Below are 20,493 nucleotides of genomic sequence, written 5' to 3'. Positions count from 1 at the left end.
TTTTTCTAGAGAGTTGTCTTCCACCTCCAGAAAGAGAGAGTCATGACCTCCACTCTCTTTTCCATCCCCATTGGAAGTGTATTAAGATCAAGGTTGGAGTAATTAGGCAGAAGACTCCATGTTTATGAGACTTCCTACAACTTGGTTATTCATCTTCATTTCATGGAAACAATTTAGGAACATCTGAATCTTAGGTATGGTTTTTGTTGGCATATTATAAATTCATATTAAGTTTAAAAATGCATTTTTTTCTAAGTTGTACATAAGATTTAGAATAGCCTAGGATAGTTAAACATATTCCTAACTTGATTCAAGATTGGAAAATGAAGCGGGTTTTTCCTTTTAACTAGTATCAAAGCCATAGGTTAGTGAGCATGTTAGAACCATTTTAGGATGTGCTAATTTGGTCGTGTTGGGCCTAAGGAGATGGCCCATCGTGCAATTGTGTTGGCTGATCATGTCAGCCCACTTGGCCCATTCAAATATTACTTTTTGTTTTTTTTTTTTCCCTTTTTGCATGTCAAATGTCTATATTTTCATTTAATTATTATCTTCTTTTAGTCTTTCTTTATTTATTTTTTCTAAAATTAAAAATGGATTCTCGTTATCTATATGTTGAAAACTTTGACTTTAATATTGATGAATGTAATGAATTTGAACCTTTTGAAGACCAAGAGAACCCTACCCCCACTAGCGTCCCTCTCTCTAACCCTTCCTCTAACTTTCCCTAACTTGATTGTACAAGCAAAAGACTTAGGGTTAGTAGACTCACATCTGTAGTATGGAATCACTTCATTATAATAAATAGAAAAAAATATAAGAGAGGTAAAAAAAATGGCAGAATGTTAAAAAAAAACATATATTTGCAAAGTTATTGGTGTTATAAGTCACCTTAGAAGACATGTTGAACAATTTACTAAAAAAACATGGTGCATTAGACCCTAAGCAATCTCAAATAAATCTAACTAAAATAGGATCTAGTACATCATCAATGTCCACCTTTATATTATTGATCAAGAAATTCATAAGAGTTTGTTAAATCCGTGGCTAGTGCGAACCTACTATTCACATTTGGAAAAGATCCTAGATTTTTACATTACATTCAAGAGTAAGTCTAACCAACCCTTCAAAAAATTCCTAAGAATACTTGTCGTGGTAATGTAATTAAAAGCTATAAGGATTGTAAGCAATTAATAATCTAAGAATTTAATAATCATATTGGTATTATATCTATGACCTTAGATATATAAACCAGTCAAAGTAATAATCCTTTGACATGTGTCATAACACATTATATAGATTCAAATTGGAAATTAAATAAGAAAATATTAGGTTTTTGTAAAATATATCATTCTCATGATGGGTATGCCATATATGATTCTATTACAAGTGTTTTTAGAGAGTTTGACATACAAAGCAAAAATTTTAGTAGTACCTTTGATAATGCTTCAAACAATACAAGTATCATAGATTATTTGTAAGAACAATTAGAGGGGGTCCATTGAGTGAGATATTCCATGTGATATGTGTTTTTCATATAATTGATTTAATAATACAAAATGGTTTAAAATTAATGTCTCCCTCATTAGAGGTATCTAGTTTGCTATACAATTTATTTATCCACCTACCTATCAGATTACAAAATTTAATGTTTTATGTAAAATGGTCGGTTTGAAGAAGAAAAAATTTCGTTGTGATGTTGGTCATCATTGAAATTCTACCTAGCTAATGTTAAAATCTTGTGTAAGGTATAATAACATATTATCGAATTATGTTAATGGTAAGGTAGGTGAAATTAAAATAACTTTTGGATTGTATCATTTATTAATAAATTTTCAATTCACTTTTATTTTTCCTTATTTCATGCATTATACCTTATAAGAATTTTGGCATGCATATCTTACATTGTACGTGACTCGAGTGTATTAAGAGTTGCATGGAGATCCAAGTCACAAGTTCCTTGCAAGTGGATGACTTGTTCATAGCTGGTTCATGGGCCTAGGCAACCTATTACAAGTTGTAGTGCACTATCTCCTAATTAGAGAGATGACTGGTCTTTGACTATTGGGATGTGTTTCTTATATTGAGTGCACTAGTGTGTTTGGTTACATATTGGACAAGGCCTATGGTGTGTCATGACATAAGACTATCAAGTAATCATAACTTTACTAAGTTACTACATTGAATTTTTTTTAACCTTGAGAAAATATGGAGCTAGTGTTAAATTTACTAGTGACTTTGACCTATATGTGAGTTGCAAGTTTATCATATATTCCCTATGGATTGAGTCACTATTGATAGAAGTCAGTAACAATATGTATTCTCAATAGAGGCACCATGATATTTTTTGGGATTGAGACAAAGTGTCCTCTTGGGTGATCCTAAGGAAGTGTGTTCATGTAAACTATGGTCATAGTAGTTTCCCAAGTGAAACTTGACATAAGCTCTTAAAAAGTTAAGATATGTCAGTTGAACACACAATAAGAGGATTTGTAACTCAAAGATAGTATAGGTAGTCTTGAAAGGTTGATAGTTTTCACCTTATTAGACTACAAACACCAATTCATTGGGAGATTGAACAAAATAGGTAGCAGGTTCGAACCTAAGTATTTAGTGTCTTGTTGTTATTTACATAGGGTACTAGAGTATAGTTGATTCTTTGTAGTAGGATGTCGAATCAATTTTAGAATTGGATTTTGAGGGAACCAGTATTGTCTTATGGGTCCTAATTGTCATTTCTTGAGTTCATATACTTTGATGGGCTATGGTATGGTCTTGAAGGGCATTGAATGTAGCTTTTGGCACATTGGATACACTAGGATCGTTGGATGCAACTTCCAATGCTCAAGTCCACCACTCTAATGGTCAAGGCACTGAGCGCTCCTATAGATTTCCAGATTTCAACGATTAGTTTCTAGATCTTCGATCATCATTTTGTGCTAAAAGGTACATATTTTTGGTAGGGTAATGTGTAAGAACACCTCATGATCATCAAAATTGCTTCCAAATCCTCTATGGGTTATAAAAAATAGATTTTTACAATAAAAGCCTTTACTCCATTAATCAAAATTGTACATACCATTCTAAGAAAAACAAGATTTTTTACATAACAACAAAAATCCTATGCCTTTTTATAGGGCTAACAACTCATCTAGAAAACAATAAAGTAATCCCAACAAAAAATAATGACAATCATAATAAATAATCATAGTTATAACAATCATATTATCATGCACATAATTATCCTTGGGGCCATGAGAAATAAAACACCCTAGAAAGGTTTTAATATGCCTTTTGCTAACCTAAGACTCTGATACTAGTTGTAGGGAATCCTGAATCACTAAGTTCCCCATCCTAGGATTAGGTAGGTGCACAATTTTCTTCGTTAAGCTCTAAATCCAAGTACTAGAAGCAAAAGCTACATTTTTAAACAATATGAAACTAGATTAAGTGAAATGGAAAATGTTACCTTGATTTGGACGTTTCCAAATCAAATATACACGATGAAGATGAAGCTTGAAGTCTTTGGAGGTTTGGAACATCCAAGATCTTCTGCTCAATGGCTTTAACTCAATCTCGGCACTCCAAAGATGGGTCTTTAGAAGGAAAGAGGCTATGACTTTCTTTTCTTTAGCTAGTGGAGGATAACTAACTTGAAACCCTAACCCCTAAGAGGGTATTTATAAGATTCCCTAATTGGACTTAAGTAACTTGAGCCCACTAAGGGCTTGACTCACTTTATCTAGCCTAAAATGAGTCATAATTGATTAATAAATCTCACAAAGTCATCTAATTAATTAATTGGCCAAATCCAAAAACCTTTTTCACTTACTCCTATGCAAACTTGCATAATTACAAAATGCCCTTATGCGGAAATTCTCTTCATGGCATGGTCTACGAGGGAATTCAACCAAGAAACAAATCATTATATGTTGCTCATGGCAAAAGTAGAGTATAAAGCTCTAGCCTTTATTATTTGTGAATTTCCTTAGGTAATATACATCCTCTAAGATCTGCAAGTAGACTTAGGAGTAATTGAAATGCATTGTGATAATCAGGTAATCATGCACATAGCAACCAATCCAATTTTTCATGAGTGAACACAACATATTAAGTTGGATTGTTATGTGGCTAGAGAGGAAATTCAATTTGAACAAGTGCATACTCCCTTCACATCTTCCTATCTTTAAGTTGCAAATATGTCTACCAAACCTTTGGGAAAAGAGTTCTTTTATTCTCATCTATGCTCCAATTTGAGGGGGAATGTTAAAATTGAGATCAAGAAAAGTGGAAAATTGAGTTTAGCAAGAGGAATTATTAGATACAATTTCATTCTATCTAAAGATTACTTTAGATTTTGTGGCAATTAAGTTTGATTTGTTTTGATTGATTAGTTGTATTGACGGGTGATTTCCCTTTATTGAGGTTTAGACCCTATGTTTATATGGAGCTAATTTACAAAGCTCCTCACTAGTGAATTTTCTCTTTTATCCCCTTCATCGATGTATAGCCACAACGACGAACCATGTTAAATCTTTATGTTGTTTTCATCTTCTTCATTCCTCGTTCTTTTAACAATCTCAACAATTGTTATAAAGCAAGTCTTAGGTGACATGTGGGGGCACTTATCGTAATTGTTAGTGAAGTAAACTTGGATAATATGAACTCATCCCTCTATAAATATTAGCTTATCTCAATCAATGATGAAAATATTCCAATGCATGGACAAAATATCATTGAAAAATCGTGTATTGGTGGGGTCTTGAAGTGAAAAATGGTGGAGAAATCTTGAAGCAACAATTTTTCTCAAAAATTGACAAGAAATTGTCAATTTATTGGAGATAAATAAGAGATACCGAGATAATCAGCGGCGCTTATTGGTTGTGGCAATTTGTCATGGTTATATATTAGCAATTTATCTACGATATTTTACCAACCAACCACGCCTTCCAATGATAATAAAATTCATCCAACGGCCAGGATTACAAGCAGTGATCCAATGGCTGAGATTTTGATCAGGTGATGACTTCCACTAAAGTTAATAATGACAATCCAATGGTTGAGATCTCGCACTTCCACTGAAGCTAATAACGACAATGCAATGGCAAAAAATGCATGGGGAGATCCACAGTTTGAGACCTCCTTCATGTTTTGAAATTCTTCTAACGGTCATGTGGTTGATCCAATGGCCAAAATTTAATATCGTCTTGATCTGAGAACAATGGAGGTTTCCTAATGGGAATTCCATGATCCAACGGCCAGATTTATTTTCTCCCAACAGATAATTTGGCTAAAATTTTCCCATGAACACATAACATTACAATGGAGTTATTCGTATACAAGGTTAGGCTTACAACAAACTGGGGTTATGTACATAAACAAATGATGGACTCCAATCAAGCTGAAGTCATGTTGGTACCCAAAAGAATAAAAAAATTGGGAAGTAAGGCGCTATAGAGGGGAAAAGAAAGAATGACAGGCTAATATCAGAAGCTTCATTCATTTTTCATTGCAAGCTCATGTCTCTTCCTATCTCCAGCTTCGACTAGCAGCCGGAGAAGAGCTTCACACACTTGAGAAGCATTGGCTTCAGTAGGATCATCATCTAATGCTGAATAGACCATCCAAGCATGGTCTAGTTTACGTTTTGGTCGTACCACAATGGATCCAGGGACTTGTGCATCTCGGCATGTTACAAGGCCATCACTCTTCTCGCCATACCTGATTTGAAGCAGCTGTGCACAAGCAGCCATTGCAGCACCAAGGGGTATGATCACTGGAACTTTAGCGGGCTGGCCAGCAGTTAGGGGTGCAACTATGGGTACCTCTGCATGTGCAACACGAGATAATGTCGCTACAACTGCAGGAGAGATGCCAGCTTCTGTGATAAATGAAACAACTGGGAGTGCTGGTGGCAAATGGTGTTTCCTCAAGAATTCCTTCCTTTTCTCGTATGTTAAATCTTCTAGAGCTTGTATATCACCCTGCAAAAACAGGATAAGATTTGTAGAACTAGAATGTTACATGGTTGTGCTTATAAAGGATGCTGTTAAATTGATAATTCTTAAGGCCTCAACCAACCTATCTTAATTGCTATATGAAAATATGAACTAAGATTAACATGATGAAAATGTTCCTACTCAATTATTACTTCTATAGATTGCATATCTTTAATAATGGAGAAACATACGAGCTCCACACTGCAGGATGACAGAAAGCCAGAGATACACAACCCCTCCCCTAAAACTGCATATTAAACAAACTGGGACTCAGAATCTGAGCCCTCTTCTCAGCAGGAGTGGGCCAATTGAGTAACAGGTTACCTCCAGGAGCTTATATTTGCACGTCTTGCCAATTAAATTATTCCATATTTTATTTAAGGTGTAAAATTACTATCATCCCCCTCACCCTCCTCTAGATACCAAGCATCCATCCTCCTAGACACACCTAAAAGAAAAAAAAGAACTAAGGCAAAAAAAAAAAAAAAAAAACCTCCATTTCTAGAAATATCGAAACAATCAAATATTTAATGTGGTATGTGGAATGTAGTAATATAAATCAAACTGAACAAAGACAATCCCGGACTAAAACTATTGATGGACATGTACACAACTATCATGATTGTTAAGCATATATATGAACAATAATATTTGATAAGCATGTATTTAAAAATATATGAAACATGATTCACATATTGTTGAAACTTATTATACTAGTCCTGTATTCAGTAATCATTCCCATTTACAGCAATCAATTGACATTATTGAATTTAATAGTTATTCCTCCATCTCTCACTCATTCTCATTGGTTTAATCTTTTTCAAACCATCTGCAACTCAGTAGAGATTGGATCAACAAAGTCAAGGTGTGGGTGGGGGATCTGGCCACATCAAACAAACTAATGCCAATTCTAAATATGGTATCAGCAATAAGCCTGACACAGGAATCTTACTTCATAAACTTGGACAATAGTACCATGTGTGTTTGTTTGTGTTGCTATGGTAAGCCCCGTACTATAATAGCCAAATAACTTTCTTTTAGTGATTTTTTCTACTAAACTTTAGTGCATGTTGTATAGACAGGTTTGAAACATATAGTTTATATATCAACTTTAAATATCATTATTCTACCTATAAGTTATTTTACGTAACTTTCCATCATGTAATTATTATTAAGAAGCAAAGTAGGGGATATTAGCAAATTATTTTCCTTTGATATGGAAAATGAAAACTATATTGAGGGAGTGACCTTGAAGAGTTCAAACAAAACCAAATTAAGCTTTAACATCCAAACACCAACATTAAGTAGGTGAGAAATAATAGATACACACTTAATCCACCCTACTCTTTCCCTCTCTGATATAAAACAATAACCAGATCTCAGAAACATTGATAGCTACAATCAGCTATCCAAAATAATGGTTTCTACAATCACTTAATTGGACGGTCTAGTTTTGGGAAAGCTACTCTTTTTTTTTCATAAGAGTTTGTAATGATATGACTCAATGTAAGGAAGGTTTCAAAGGCAAATAGTTGCTGGAATTTCTGGACAGCAGGTACTTTAGATTTTTGGAAATCTAGGTAATATCCTGAATGTAGGAGGTTTAGGGTTATATAAAGAGGCTTTATGTAAGAGAAACAAAGAAATGATGTGATATTTCCTAGGGTTAAATAGAAAATGCAGCAGTGTGGAGAATTAGACAAAAGAAGAAAAGGCTACGCAATCTTGACTTCAATAATCAAACCCCACAATTCCATTAGTTTGGTGAATAAGACCTTATCTATAAATGGTCAAAAGCTTTCTAGGCAAATATCCATCATCACCACTACCCCAAAACCAATATGAAAACCAAAATATCTAATGGACTGGTTTGCAATCAAATAAAGCAATTCTGCACAAAGAAGAAAACTAAACAAAATAGGAACTCGTAAAAATAGGACACATAATGGAAAAAAAACTTATTAAAAGAACAAAATTCCGACAAAAATGTTTTCAAAATTCTGATATGACGCAATTAAACCCCAACAAGAAACAATGCATTACGAGACTGCCACTAACCTGCCCTTGAGGCCTGGTTCAAGTGGCAAGGGGTTGGGATGGGGAATGTTGGAGGTTTCAGGGCCCATTCCGAGAAAGGAGGGAAAAAAAAGAAGGAAGAAATTACCTATCAACGAAAACAATGCTGTTAACCTGGATCCTAACAATTTTTATCTCTAAAACAACCCTCGATCTCTCTCTCTCTCTCACACACACACACACAACATAAAACTACATGTATACAAAAAATAATATAATCTACACTTCTTAAAACTCACACATTTACAAATTTAAACACACCTCCCTCTCTCTCTCTCTCTCTCTCTCCCTCTCTCTCGTTCACAACATAAAACTACACGCATACAAAAATAATATACTCTACACTTCTTAACATGCATACAATAAATAATATACTCTACACTTTTTAAAATTCACACTTACAAATTTAAACACACCACATTGCATAATATAGTTTAGTCATTTCATCAAGGATTAAAGGGAAGGGATTTACTAAATTACTCACTATGCTATTGAAATTACTAAACACCCCCTAAATTTACCACATTGCTACTGAGACTCTGCTTTGTAACTGCAGGCATTGCAACAAGTGTCATGGCAGTAGTGCTCATGATAATTTGTAGGCCATGGAAATTATATACCAGAAAAACAGATTAGAGGAGAAAATGTTGGAGAACCAAGATCAATTAAAAAAATGAACTCATGAAGAGGAAAATAAGACAACAAACAACAGGAGGTATACCTTAATCACTTTACAGATCAGAATCTCCATTAGTTTCCGTAAATTAACATAGTCACCGAGCTGTCCTTCTCTCAAGATATCAGAAGCAATTGGGCTACCACCATATGGACTCTGGGCTAATACCAATCCAGCAACCTTATCTTTCAAATCAGACCAGTACATAGATAAAGCAGCCGCTGCATCTACTCCCCCTTTGCTATGTCCAAGAAGCAAGACACGTTTTTGGGAACCCCAATAGATTTCCTCAATGTACTCTTTTATCTCTCGAGCATTTTTCTCAACCGAAGCCTGAAACTCAATGTTTAATATAAAATATAAAAACCATGAAGATGCACACTAGTTAGAAACTACCAAAATACCTCGCTGTGAATCTTGGCAATATGACAAGCGAGACCCATCTTTGAGAAACTTATTTTTGTATTAACAAAATAAAGTGGTCCATGGTTGCTGAAAAGACCTGCCAACCAAAATTTTTAATAATATCATGAACATACAAATTCAATTGAGGTTGCATTTGCTTTGAACCAACAAGAAAGAAGACTAGATTTGGAGCATGACGGTGAAAGAACTCACCAACCTCTACCATTCACATGAAACAACACTAACAATGCAAGAGTCCACCACTTAAAAAAGGTTTTACCAAGAATTTGAAATTATAGCAATTTTTGGCAGTTCATTTGATCTTAAGCCATTTTGAGTTTTTTGAAACATAGATACTTTAACCAATATAACATTTCTTAAAACAAGTTTCTGTTACTTCAATGAAATTTAAAAAAACTTCCTTTAAATCTTACGATTGACTTCTAGTTAATACACTTCAATGAAATTTAAAAAACTTCCCTTAAGTCTCAAGATTGAATTCTAGTTAGTCCACTCTAGCAACAAACAAAAACTGAAATCTAATACTGTCCTAACATTTAGATCTCTGGGGAAAAGGTGGACATAGTTAAAAAGCTAACCATCCAACATTATGTCGACAGACAAAAGGATAGAGCTACATGCACTGCCAGAAAACACAAATTATAACGGAATTGTGAGATCCTCACTGCCACAAAACACAGAGATCTTTGACTTTAATCCATGGGATGAATTAACAGATCCAATATTTAAGATCCTGGGTAAAAACTTCAGTTACAGATTATCTGAAGACTCAAAGGAAGGGAATTTCTCTGTTAACTCACTTTTTAGCTCTTTAGAAGCAACGTTTAGAGTTCCTTTCCTAGCAAAAAAGGTATGGAGTTGAGGACCTCCACAAAAATGAGTTCTTTTGCATGGGAGGTGAGTTGGGAGATGATCCTAATGCTAGATCAGTTGAAAAGAAGAGGAAGGCCTCTAGTTAACTAGTGTTTTGCCTATAAAAAGAAAAAAAAAAGATAAAATAAACCTTCCTAGATTTATCATAATCTTGAACATACATAATGCGTGCCTCATTCTGACGGAGGGAAAAATGATTTTTCCTATTGTCATGCCCTAACTCAAGTAGAGATATTACTTTAGATTTTGAGAAGAAAATCCTAATTGGTACCTGGAACCAACAAGTAAATCATTGAGTTGGGCAACCTGTGGACGCCATGCCTGATAGAGGGAGAACCAACTAAATCAAAAACTGCATAATCAAACTAAGCATGTTTGCACATACATGCAGCAATGTGGTGCACTGTACCTGATCTCATCAATAATTTCCATGAACCTATCAGTTCCATCTTCCACTGGAGGCATTCCTGGCGCACGTTGTATCCATCCTATATCATCTGCTGACCCACGAACAGTTCTCCGTGCCCGGTCAATAAGGCTGAAGATAGACATCAGAATGATTTATTCAAGCACCTAGAGGAACCTTAAATAACAAAGCTTATGCGTGCGGAATGCAAGAAACATCTAAAAGTAAATAGTCAATAGCCTGAGAAACTTTTCTCCTTTTGCACCACCAATTATATAACTCAAATTAAATCATCACTACTAATAAAGTTGCTTTTATGGAACAGAATGTTCCAGAATGAAGGGTAACTAGTTCATAAAACAAGGTAATAAGCCAAGTAGGAACTTGAAAATCCAGCTTGTTTTTTGCAATTAATTTATCAAAGAACACATGCATCGTTAATATGTAGAGAAACAATACCCTTGAAATATGGAAATCCCGTTTTGGTGGGGATGATCGGTCACCACAAGAGCACCATTATTTTGCGATGTATCTCCAGGTGAGTTCCTCGTTATTCCATCAGGTACAGGAGGAGTAGCAGTTTCTGTATCATATGATTCATAAAGTGTAGAATAACTTCCTCTTGAAGGGCGGTGAATACTATCCAAATATTCTCTGGTTTGTTCAGAAGGAAATGTTGTCAGCTCCTGTTCATTCACAACTGAATAGGCAGGTTCCACTGCAACGGTTGCAAGAAACTGTGATTAAGCTATCCAAGTCCCAATGCTTCAGATAAGTTAAAATATGGGTAGTGATACAAGGTAGTGGTGACTATTAACAGTAACACAGTTGATTTAAGAAAAAAACAAAAACAAAAACAAAAACAAGTGATGAAAGGAAAACAAAAATGTAGCTTTTCATATAAGATTATTTTACCTATTTCCCCTTTTTATAATCAATTTCTATCTTTTACTACATTTTAAACAATTAACATAATAAATTCTTTTAACAAAAAAAATTTTGAATTTGATTTTTCTTAAAAATTATGAAAAATAGTTGAAAATCTATATATCATTGTATTGTTATATCACATATCATATCATATATTGTATATATATCATAAGGGAGGTTTTAAGAAAAGATACAAATTGTGATGTGTATTGATTTTTATTAAAAAAATGCACCATATTGTTGTATCATATCATGTATCGTAAGTTTTTAACAATTATGTCAACTTTAACCAATAGATAACAAGCCTTCTTTGAAGATGAAATTTTCTTCACTCTAGGATTTTGTTACTAAAGAATTCGTGTATATGCCCCTTGGTATGATTATATTGGACTGGAGAGAGGTGTGTAGTGTCTATAGGAGAAATGTTGGAATTAGGACTAAGCAAATGCCCCCCATGGGAGTGACTCAATTTATGGCTGTTTTTCAGATAGCATGGACAATGATTGGTGGTGTCTTCAAAGATTAAGGTGTCAATGTGGTTGGCTTTTTCCAAAAACCAGCTAGTTTTGTAGGTCATTGATAGGGAGATCCTATCTTTGTCAAAAGGCTTGAACAAGGTGACTTTAGTGGGTATTAGTAACCCTAGCATGGAGGGTGATTCAACTATTGTTCTCTTTTGGATGTGTTAGTGCCAAAGAGGCTTGTGAAAATAAGATGTTTGGATTAGAAATATTGTTGGCCTTTGAGGTATGGTTCTCCTTTGAGTTTTGTTTGAGGTATGTGGTCATTTCTTTTCTTTTCTTTTCTTTTCTTTTTTTTTCTTGTGTTTGGTTTGAAGGATAGCTCATCCTTCTCCTCATTGCTTATCTTTCCTTTAACAAAATGCTGTTTCCTGTTAAAAGAAACAAATCAAGTTGACATTGGATTATGTTGAGAGTTAAAGGACTGCACCTATCAAAACATATGGCAACAATAAAGGCTTGAAGGCAGAAAATCCAGCATTTGCAGGCAATGGATATCATGGAAGAAACAAAGATGAAAAAAAAAATGATGATAGCTAGACATTTCTAAAAGATGAGATCAGCTTTCAGAAAACTATATTGCAATAAGTAAAAAATAATAATAATAATAAAAATAATAATAAAAGAAAGAAAGAATAAGTATAACTTATTGGTTTTCATAACTAAGGAAGGCGAGATGCCATGCTTTTTAGGTTGCATTATCGTATTTTATGGACTTAACATGTGTGTTATGATTCAAAATTCATTTATTTGTTCATTTATTTTTGGGACCTTCTAACTGATTTTCTATATCATCATTTCCACAATCCGCGTGCAGTTCTCCACCACCGCATTCTTCTAAGTTATGGAGAAATTGGTCATAGGTTTAATGCTGCTGCTGATAATTTTTAAATTTTATGATGTAATAATTGAAGCAATATAACAGAAAAAGATTAGTTTAAAATAAGAATACAAACAATAGTAAATACATTAGTTCTCCCAGAACAAAAATTTTTACTCAATCCAGCGACAACTCCTTTAGAACAATATATGAACAATAATATAGGAAGCAGAAACCTAAGTGGGCATACTTATTCTTTTTCCTTGATAAGTAATCTTTTCAACCATACCATGCTAGCAAAGCAAAAGAACCTAAATAATGTCATAATGATTAAAATAGTCTTCAGAGTGTTGTGAACTTATTCTAAATTTGTATATCAAAATCCCATCAGAATAGAGAAGGTAATGTTAAAAATATAATAGCAAATAATAGAACGATGGAAATGGAATATGCAAGGAGTGTACCAGAATAATCAGTGAAACACCGACTTAAAAATGAAGTTGTTTCTGCAAGATAGGAAGCGGCTTCATTCAGAGCTGGGACAGAGGTAAATAGTTGTGGAATAAGCCCATCATTTCTGCTTTGGTAGGAAATAAGTTCATTATTTCTCAAACCACCATTCTGCATCCAAAAAGAAGGCAGTTTAAATAATTAAGGACCTCATCAGAATTTCCTCCCAACCCACACAACCAAAAAAAAAAAAAAAAAGATAAAAGGAAAGAGAGAGAGAGAGAGAGAGAATCCCTTAAACAACATATGAAAGCAATATAAATGAAATTAATTGTTTAAACAATTGTGGAGCAAGAATTTACTGTAGGGCATATCCATTAGTTAATTATAACAACAAAGGACTTAAGTGAATTGATTAACAGTAACCAGTTTATCTAAAGGATGATACAAGAAATGAATGTTTGTCATGTTGTGAAATATAATATCCATTTTCAAACAGCAGTTTCAAAACTATAGTCCTTTTTTCATAGCCATATCATCTCCAGCAGCCTTAATAAAATATTACTTGGTTCTCAATATGTGTTGCTCTATATAGATGTGGACAAGGAGGGTGTGAATGTTGAGAGAGGATGGTAAAAGTGATTGAAATTTGGTGCATGGTGAATGATCATGACAGGGAACAAAGGACCTTCATTGACATTTATCTGATTTACAGCCTGGAGATGATGAATCTCAGGGTGAGACTTCAAGAAACACATCCAAAGTAGATTAATTTTAAGCCTTTTAAACCTCCATGAGTTGTACTATCCACATACCAAACAAACAAAACAGTGCAAAACAGGAAGAATTCTGGTGTCAATAAGATGTAACCTATGAATGGAGTATGCTACAAGAACCTTGCAAAAACTTTCATACTCCATGTTATGAATTTCTAATTTCTTTGAAGGTAGATTCTTTCTAACCAGCAATGAGTTTTAAACTCTCAACTATACTTAAATCACTTCTTGAAATCTTCCTTATTTTCTCACTCAAGCTTTCATCTCAGTCCCAGCTCTCCCCTTTCTAGTTCACTAAGTTCCCTTGTTTTTTCTTTTCAGTTATTATATCCTCTTCTTACCTGACCAAGTTTTCTGAATAAGTAATAGCACTTAACAACATAGGATTTCAACAGAGACCAAACTGATGATATTAGTATGCTGTACAAGAAAACAAAAGTTCTTCCCTCGAAATTTGCAAATATGGGTCTAATAAAAATATAACTGTAATTTTGGCCATTCTACCAAGAACCTGCTGAGGGAGAAGAAGTGGAGATTTCATCTCCCCAACCAATTTGGTTTAAGAGGAAGTAAATTGGGTTTCTCACTTTTAAGAACTCAGTTTCACGGTGTGAGGTAAGAGAGAAGGGATCTTATAATTGGGGTTTTGAATAAAAAGACCCTTGTTTTCATTTTTCTTTTTTTTGGCTTTCTCCTTGGTGCTGCAATTTTTCTTTATCAGTTTCTTGTTCACCAGAAGACAATGAACTTTCTAATTTTCTACTCTGCTACTTGGTGATGATAGAACCGTCCCATCCCACCACCACCACCACAAAATTTTCCTGATGATCTACTATTTGTAAGTCTTTTTCATCTTTCATCATCTTCTAGCCTAGCTTGAGTTTTTCAATCTTATTCCCTTGATACCCACCAAATCCAGCAGGGAAAAGAAGAATAAGGTCTGAACCTTGAGGAATTTTAGCACTTCACTGCATAACAGTTCTATCATATCCACACCAATTTGAAAAACATGATTGCTTTGGTTTCTAGGAAAAGAAGTGCTTCATTAATTTGACTCCTTAAATTATTCCTATCCATTATGTATACACAGGTATTTACACTCAACTTGTCAGCTAAAAATTTCTGAGCTTTATCAATAAATCAGCAAATAAGCAAAACTTCATAGAAAAATAAGATTTCTGACCCATCATAAAAACAGATGATTGTTAAGGTTTTTCTTTCCTTTTCTCTCCATTTTTATTTATTTATTTATTACTTTGGATAACAACAGAAACCCCTTTGTGCCAATTCTTTATAAATCTTGATACACACAATCACCCACAATCTAAGCACATGAAGACTAAGAATTGCAGCAGCAATGAATCAATTCAGAAGAAGGAAGCTCTAAAACAAAGATGACTATCATAAAAGTATAAGAGATAGATACTTACAAGAAGTGGGGTGTTTGATTCGCTACTGTCAGGATTCCCACCTTCCATACTTGAAACTGATTTTTGAAAAACATGGGCATAAACATAATGAGTTGGTTTGGTAAAGATATGATCAAGTACCGCCAAAAAAGCAAGCACAGATAAAGAGAATAATCAAGAATATATATGGAAAGCAACAAATTCAGATACTACAAAGCTGCCATTGGGATCTTGTTTCAGTTAAAAAAAAAAAAAAAAAATCCTGATGACTACAAACACAAATTGAGTGCACAAGGCACTACACTTTAGCTAGTGGAAGAGAACTATGGACCTTCATGAGCACACTAGAGTGTTCTATCCTTTATTTTTTCAATTGTTTTCAAACTTGATTTAAAAGGAAAACCTTTGAGTGAGTCATTTGCTGATGTGTTTTAAAGTTAAAATGATGCCACAGCTAATGTTTCTAAAGCCTAACGCCAAAGTGTTTACCAATGTTTTTCCTATTGCTTTGACTCTACTCACAAATTGGATTTCAACCAAGAAAGTCTTCCAACTCTGCCTTTTAGGGTAAAGTTTTTCAAAAGAAAGATTTTAAGCCTAGGTATTTTCAAAACTAGGCTTCTGGTGGGCCGATTGAAAAGGTTTTTATTTTTACATCTCGATTGATCAAATGCCACCTTGCTCAATTGAGCCTGGAAAATTGGCATTCTTCAATTCCCTTAGAGCTTAAACCTTGAAACCTTGAGGAAGATAATGAGATCTTCTTCACAAATTCAAGTTTGATGAATGTTGAGTGCAAACTAGGCAAACTAGAGATCTTTGAAAACCTGCAAACCGTCAGTAATCCATCTTTCTAGATACCTGTGAGAGGTCTATGCTCATGAGGAGTGGCTTAAGAGGAGCACTGCACTTGTGAGAAGCAGCATATGATGCTCAAGGCACACAGGGTGCATTGTTCTTGATATTTGAACAAGACCGATCTACTGTTGGGGTGATCAAACGAAAAATTTCTTAGGTTCAGTTCAGATTTGCTCAAGACAAAGCCGATGATTGCTTAAAAGGTCTGTGGTAAACCTGTACTTTAACAATGTTTAACTCATAGCAGATCAGCTTTGAGCTTCAGCTCTGTGGTCTTTGTCTGGTTTTATTTAATCTAGGTATCCTTGTAGCTCCTCATGTCCTTTTCTTGTGCATGTTCTATTTCTATATCTTGCCACATCCACTTGCACTTGATATGCTCAGTTTAACTGTTATCCTCTTCCCCTATTCAAAGGGATCCAAAAAAAACTCAAAAACTAAATCTACATGAAACCAGTAAAATTAGCAACATTTCAGAGGTAGATGCAGGGATATTTCAGGACAAACGGAAAAGGATCAAAGGGATTCACAATTTTCAGGTCTTTATAGAGTTATCACAATGAAAAATCTCACCATATTAGTTGTCCTTGGTAACTCCTCATCACCTCCATAGAACCTTAATTTCCATCACAATCTCACTGATTTGGAAATTGAGGACCTTGAAAAACTCATGTTCTCACTCACCCTTGTGCACTTCTCTCTTTCCACTGTAGATACAAGAGCTTGATCTTTATCTTCTTAAGATTTATTCTCAATAAAATCATTTTTCTTGGCTTTGTCCAATTTTTCAAATCCAATCCTATTCTTTCCAGCCAATTTTTTGTGGAAATCAAAAGCCCTATCTAAGGTCAAGGCTTTGGTTGTCTAGTGGCACACAAGAACGTGAACACCAATGACGTGTTAAAATTGAGAAGACCTTACAAATTCCTTAGTTTTCATTTATGCATCCTATGCTTGAGAAGTGGAGAATTAATCGACCATCTGTTTCGCATTGTCTGTTAACGTTGGAGCTTTGGCATAAACCATTTAGTCTAGCCAAAATGAATTAGGTTCTGCCAAGGAGTATATCTGACATGATGACTCTCATTTAGAGGTCTGGGGAGTTCCATAAGAGACAAGACCCTATTGCAAATCACTTGTTTCACCGTGCCTTAGATTGTGTGGCAAGAGAGAAACGCTAGGATCTTTGAGGAAAAGTGGAGAACGATAGAGATATTGTGAGATCTACTTCACTTTTATTCCTCCTTGTGGACCTCTTGTACCGTCGTCATCAGAGGTATTCCACTCAATGTTATTCAACTTGGTTGGCTTTCGGTTTGTAAATCACATGGGGTGGATAACAATGAGAGGAGTTGAGTTCGGTTTTGAGGAATGTTACCTTTGTTTATCCTTAAGTGGCCTAAATCTTTGTGTACAATTCTCCTTGTATAGTTGAGGTGTTTAGTCTTACTTTGATTAGTTTTTTGTATTTTGTGTAGAGGACACCTTACCTTTCTCTTGCACTTTTTTTTATAATTAATATATCTTTCGTTTCTAATTAAAAAAAGAAAAAAAGGATTCAGAATTAACTTAGACCTATATTTGGTTTTAGTTGCCACTAGTTTTTTGTACTAATCTACAAACATTAAGCTTTTGGATGTGGGTAAGAGGCCTAATATGAAGAGCTTGCCTATGAGTTGGATCACAATGTGAGATCCTGGGTCTCCCTCAACTTCTTTTAGAACTCCTGTGCAAAACTAGCTGTGGAGAGATGTGAGTGGATGTTGGTGTCTAGGAAGTCTAGATATCTTCCAGGAGGAGCTTGTTTGCAGGGCTGCTTTAATTTGCTCCCTAGTGATTCCTTGATCTGTTGCAGGAGCGAATTAGAAAATCGAAAAGGTGTCTTGTCTGTAGAGTTAAGTATAATGAATTTAAGTATCATCTAGCTAAACATAATGAAGTTTTGTATGATGGAGATGGTATTATGGATATTTATCCTCTCTAGTCTCTCCTTAATGAATAATGTATTGTCAAGTGGCTTTCAAGATTTCCCAGAGTGACAACCTTTAGAGGCAGGTAGCTTGAGAGGGAAAATGGGTTTCTCTTGGATGTTACATTAATGAAAGTTGTACGGCCTTAAAGGTGTGGCTATGCGAGGGCATCCGGAGCATCACACTCTTCATCTAAAGGATTAAAATTGAATCAAAAGTTACATTTTGGAAGGATCTTTACTATGGTGATCAGTCTCTTTGCCAGTCCCAAGACTTATTCAGAGTTGTGTTTACTGAGGAGGCCAGGACACTGAATAACTTGAAGTTGTCATATAGCCCTTACCATATTGTCTCTGATATTTTCAGTAAAACTAGGAAATGGACTCTTTCAATGCTCTACTGCTTCTGATGGATGGTCCCAGGATGCTACCTACTGATGTTGTCAAGGCACTCTAGCTCCTTGTCTAAATCAAGGAGGTATTCTGCATGATACGTTTTAGGCTGTTGGCTCCCATGAAGAGAACTCATGCCTACAAAAGTTGCCTTTTTGGTCTGAACAGCTGTCTCAAGTCATGCTAGAATACTAGACAGCAAGGAGTTGGACCTTGCTTAACAGGTTTGTCTTGTGCAAGGCTGACTCTGTATCTATTCACCATCTCCTCTGACAGCGTCCATTTTAGTACAACATCCTGTCTTCCTTCCACAGAGTTAGATTGCCACATGTCTTCTTAGATACATTTATTCTGGGATTAGAAGCAAGATTGGGAAGGCTTTGGGGTGGTGGTGACGGTTGTGGAGTGTCCCTTCCAGCTGCCAGCATCTAGTGGAACTTATTCGAAGACAGAAACCATGAAATGTTTTATAGTGTCTGGAGATCAACCCTTACAAGAATGATTGTCACTAATTTCTTTCTTCTTATACTAGACATTTGTTTGGGACCATGGGCAATTATCATAGAATCTGGGAAAACTCTTTTCCTCTTGGTGCTCTCTATATATCTTGCGTGTACATGGGCTGCACCCCCTTTTTGTAGGTGCTTTCTGATCCATTTATTTGCCTATCAGACACTATATAACCTGGGAAACCACTATTGTTCTTCAATTGTTTTGTTTTGTTGTCCCTGAATGCTTGCAAATGATCCTAATATATGCTCCATGCCTAAGTCATCATTATTCTATTGATTCATATACCTCTACTTCAATAATGGTGCACAACTTCATCTTGCCTAGTCCATGGAATCAAAAACACATCACCTCTCTCTCAGCCATTGTTCAAGGACATGAAATAACACCCCCAATTTCAAAACCAAACCAAACAACGCTTATTACATAATTTACTGTGAAATTCAATTATCAAGAAAAAACAAAAAAAAAGATGATTTTATAGAAGATTCAAACACCCCCTGATTCGCATAATTCACAAACGTCAGCCATTGAAACAAGAAAACATCTCCCACCAAAACCCCAATGCACTGTTTGGATGCTGAGAAAATGCAGGGAAAGAATAATAAAAAAGAACGCAAGGAACCCGATATTATTTTGCAACAAACGAAACCTGAGCCCAAAAACACAAAAACGTTAAATTCAAAAATTCTTTTAACTTATTTTCTTCACTTTCCCTAGGTTTCCTGAGGAACCAATCAAAGGGCAATTTCCACTCGTCATGTTGAAAAATTCGCAGATAACCAGAACAAATAACCAAAATATCAGAAAATTTCACAACAAAAACTCTAAAATTAGGGATTATTCAATCGCTTACCTGAAAATTTTGTCGCTCTTTCGTGGAATAAATGAGAGAATTTAGAAATGCTTCAACGAAACCAAAGTTAGGGCTCAGAGAACGAAACCAAAGTTAGGGCTCAGAGAATTCTGAACCGCCAAGCAAGAACTAACCTGAGGCCAACAAGCAACGGAGAAGAATTGATGGAAAATTAGACGACGTCGTTTTTACTGAGTCCACAATTTCAACCCAATATACGACGTCGTTTTATGGTGGGATTTTGCTTTCAGTTTCAACCAATAAAAACGTTCCATAGATTTTTTTATGGATATTACTTTTTCCTCCTTTTTTTTTTTTCCTTTATATTTTTAATAATTATATATTGTGTAAAATTTTAATGGGTGACAACTTTATAGCCATTAACTTTAAATTTAAATTTAATTTCTTTTCAAATTTATTATTTAATTTTCTACATAAAGAAATTCTTTTAACTAAAAATTATTTATTGAAAATGTAAGAGAAAAATAAAAAGCATTTAAACTAAATAATCAAAAATTTGAATTCTACTAAATTTACATATATAT

The 20,493-nt window shown here is 34.7% G+C and overlaps 1 protein-coding gene across 1 annotated transcript; it reads right to left on the bottom strand.

Annotated features, from left to right (window-relative positions):
- Positions 1-5,247: 5,247 nt before the first annotated feature.
- Positions 5,248-20,083, bottom strand: LOC117932540. The gene is made up of 9 exons (XM_034853812.1): positions 19,949-20,083; positions 15,384-15,439; positions 13,192-13,348; positions 10,916-11,174; positions 10,460-10,588; positions 10,322-10,371; positions 9,156-9,253; positions 8,797-9,084; positions 5,248-5,984 (listed from the first exon to the last, which is right to left on the bottom strand). Exons 2-9 carry the CDS (start codon positions 15,429-15,431, stop codon positions 5,496-5,498), a joined length of 1,518 nt encoding a protein of 505 aa, XP_034709703.1. The 5' UTR covers positions 15,432-15,439; positions 19,949-20,083; the 3' UTR covers positions 5,248-5,495.
- Positions 20,084-20,493: the final 410 nt, after the last annotated feature.

This window comes from Vitis riparia, chromosome 15, assembly GCF_004353265.1.
Source record: "Vitis riparia cultivar Riparia Gloire de Montpellier isolate 1030 chromosome 15, EGFV_Vit.rip_1.0, whole genome shotgun sequence".
Taxonomy (NCBI): Eukaryota; Viridiplantae; Streptophyta; class Magnoliopsida; order Vitales; family Vitaceae; genus Vitis; species Vitis riparia.
The sequence above is the reverse complement of the archived record's forward strand: the minus strand, read 5'-3'. Positions and strand labels throughout refer to the sequence as shown.

What these genes read in the sequence shown, in the direction of transcription:
- LOC117932540 (XM_034853812.1), bottom strand. Translation starts at nt 15,431, where the DNA reads ATGGAAGGTGGGAATCCTGACAGTAGCGAATCAAACACCCCACTTCTT. An exon ending in GTGTTTCACTGATTATTCTG is followed by an intron (nt 11,175 to 13,191) that starts GTACACTCCTTG and finishes CAACCGTTGCAG; the next exon opens with TGGAACCTGCCTATTCAGTT. An exon ending in TGATCTGTAAAGTGATTAAG is followed by an intron (nt 5,985 to 8,796) that starts GTATACCTCCTG and finishes CTGTTTTTGCAG; the next exon opens with GGTGATATACAAGCTCTAGA.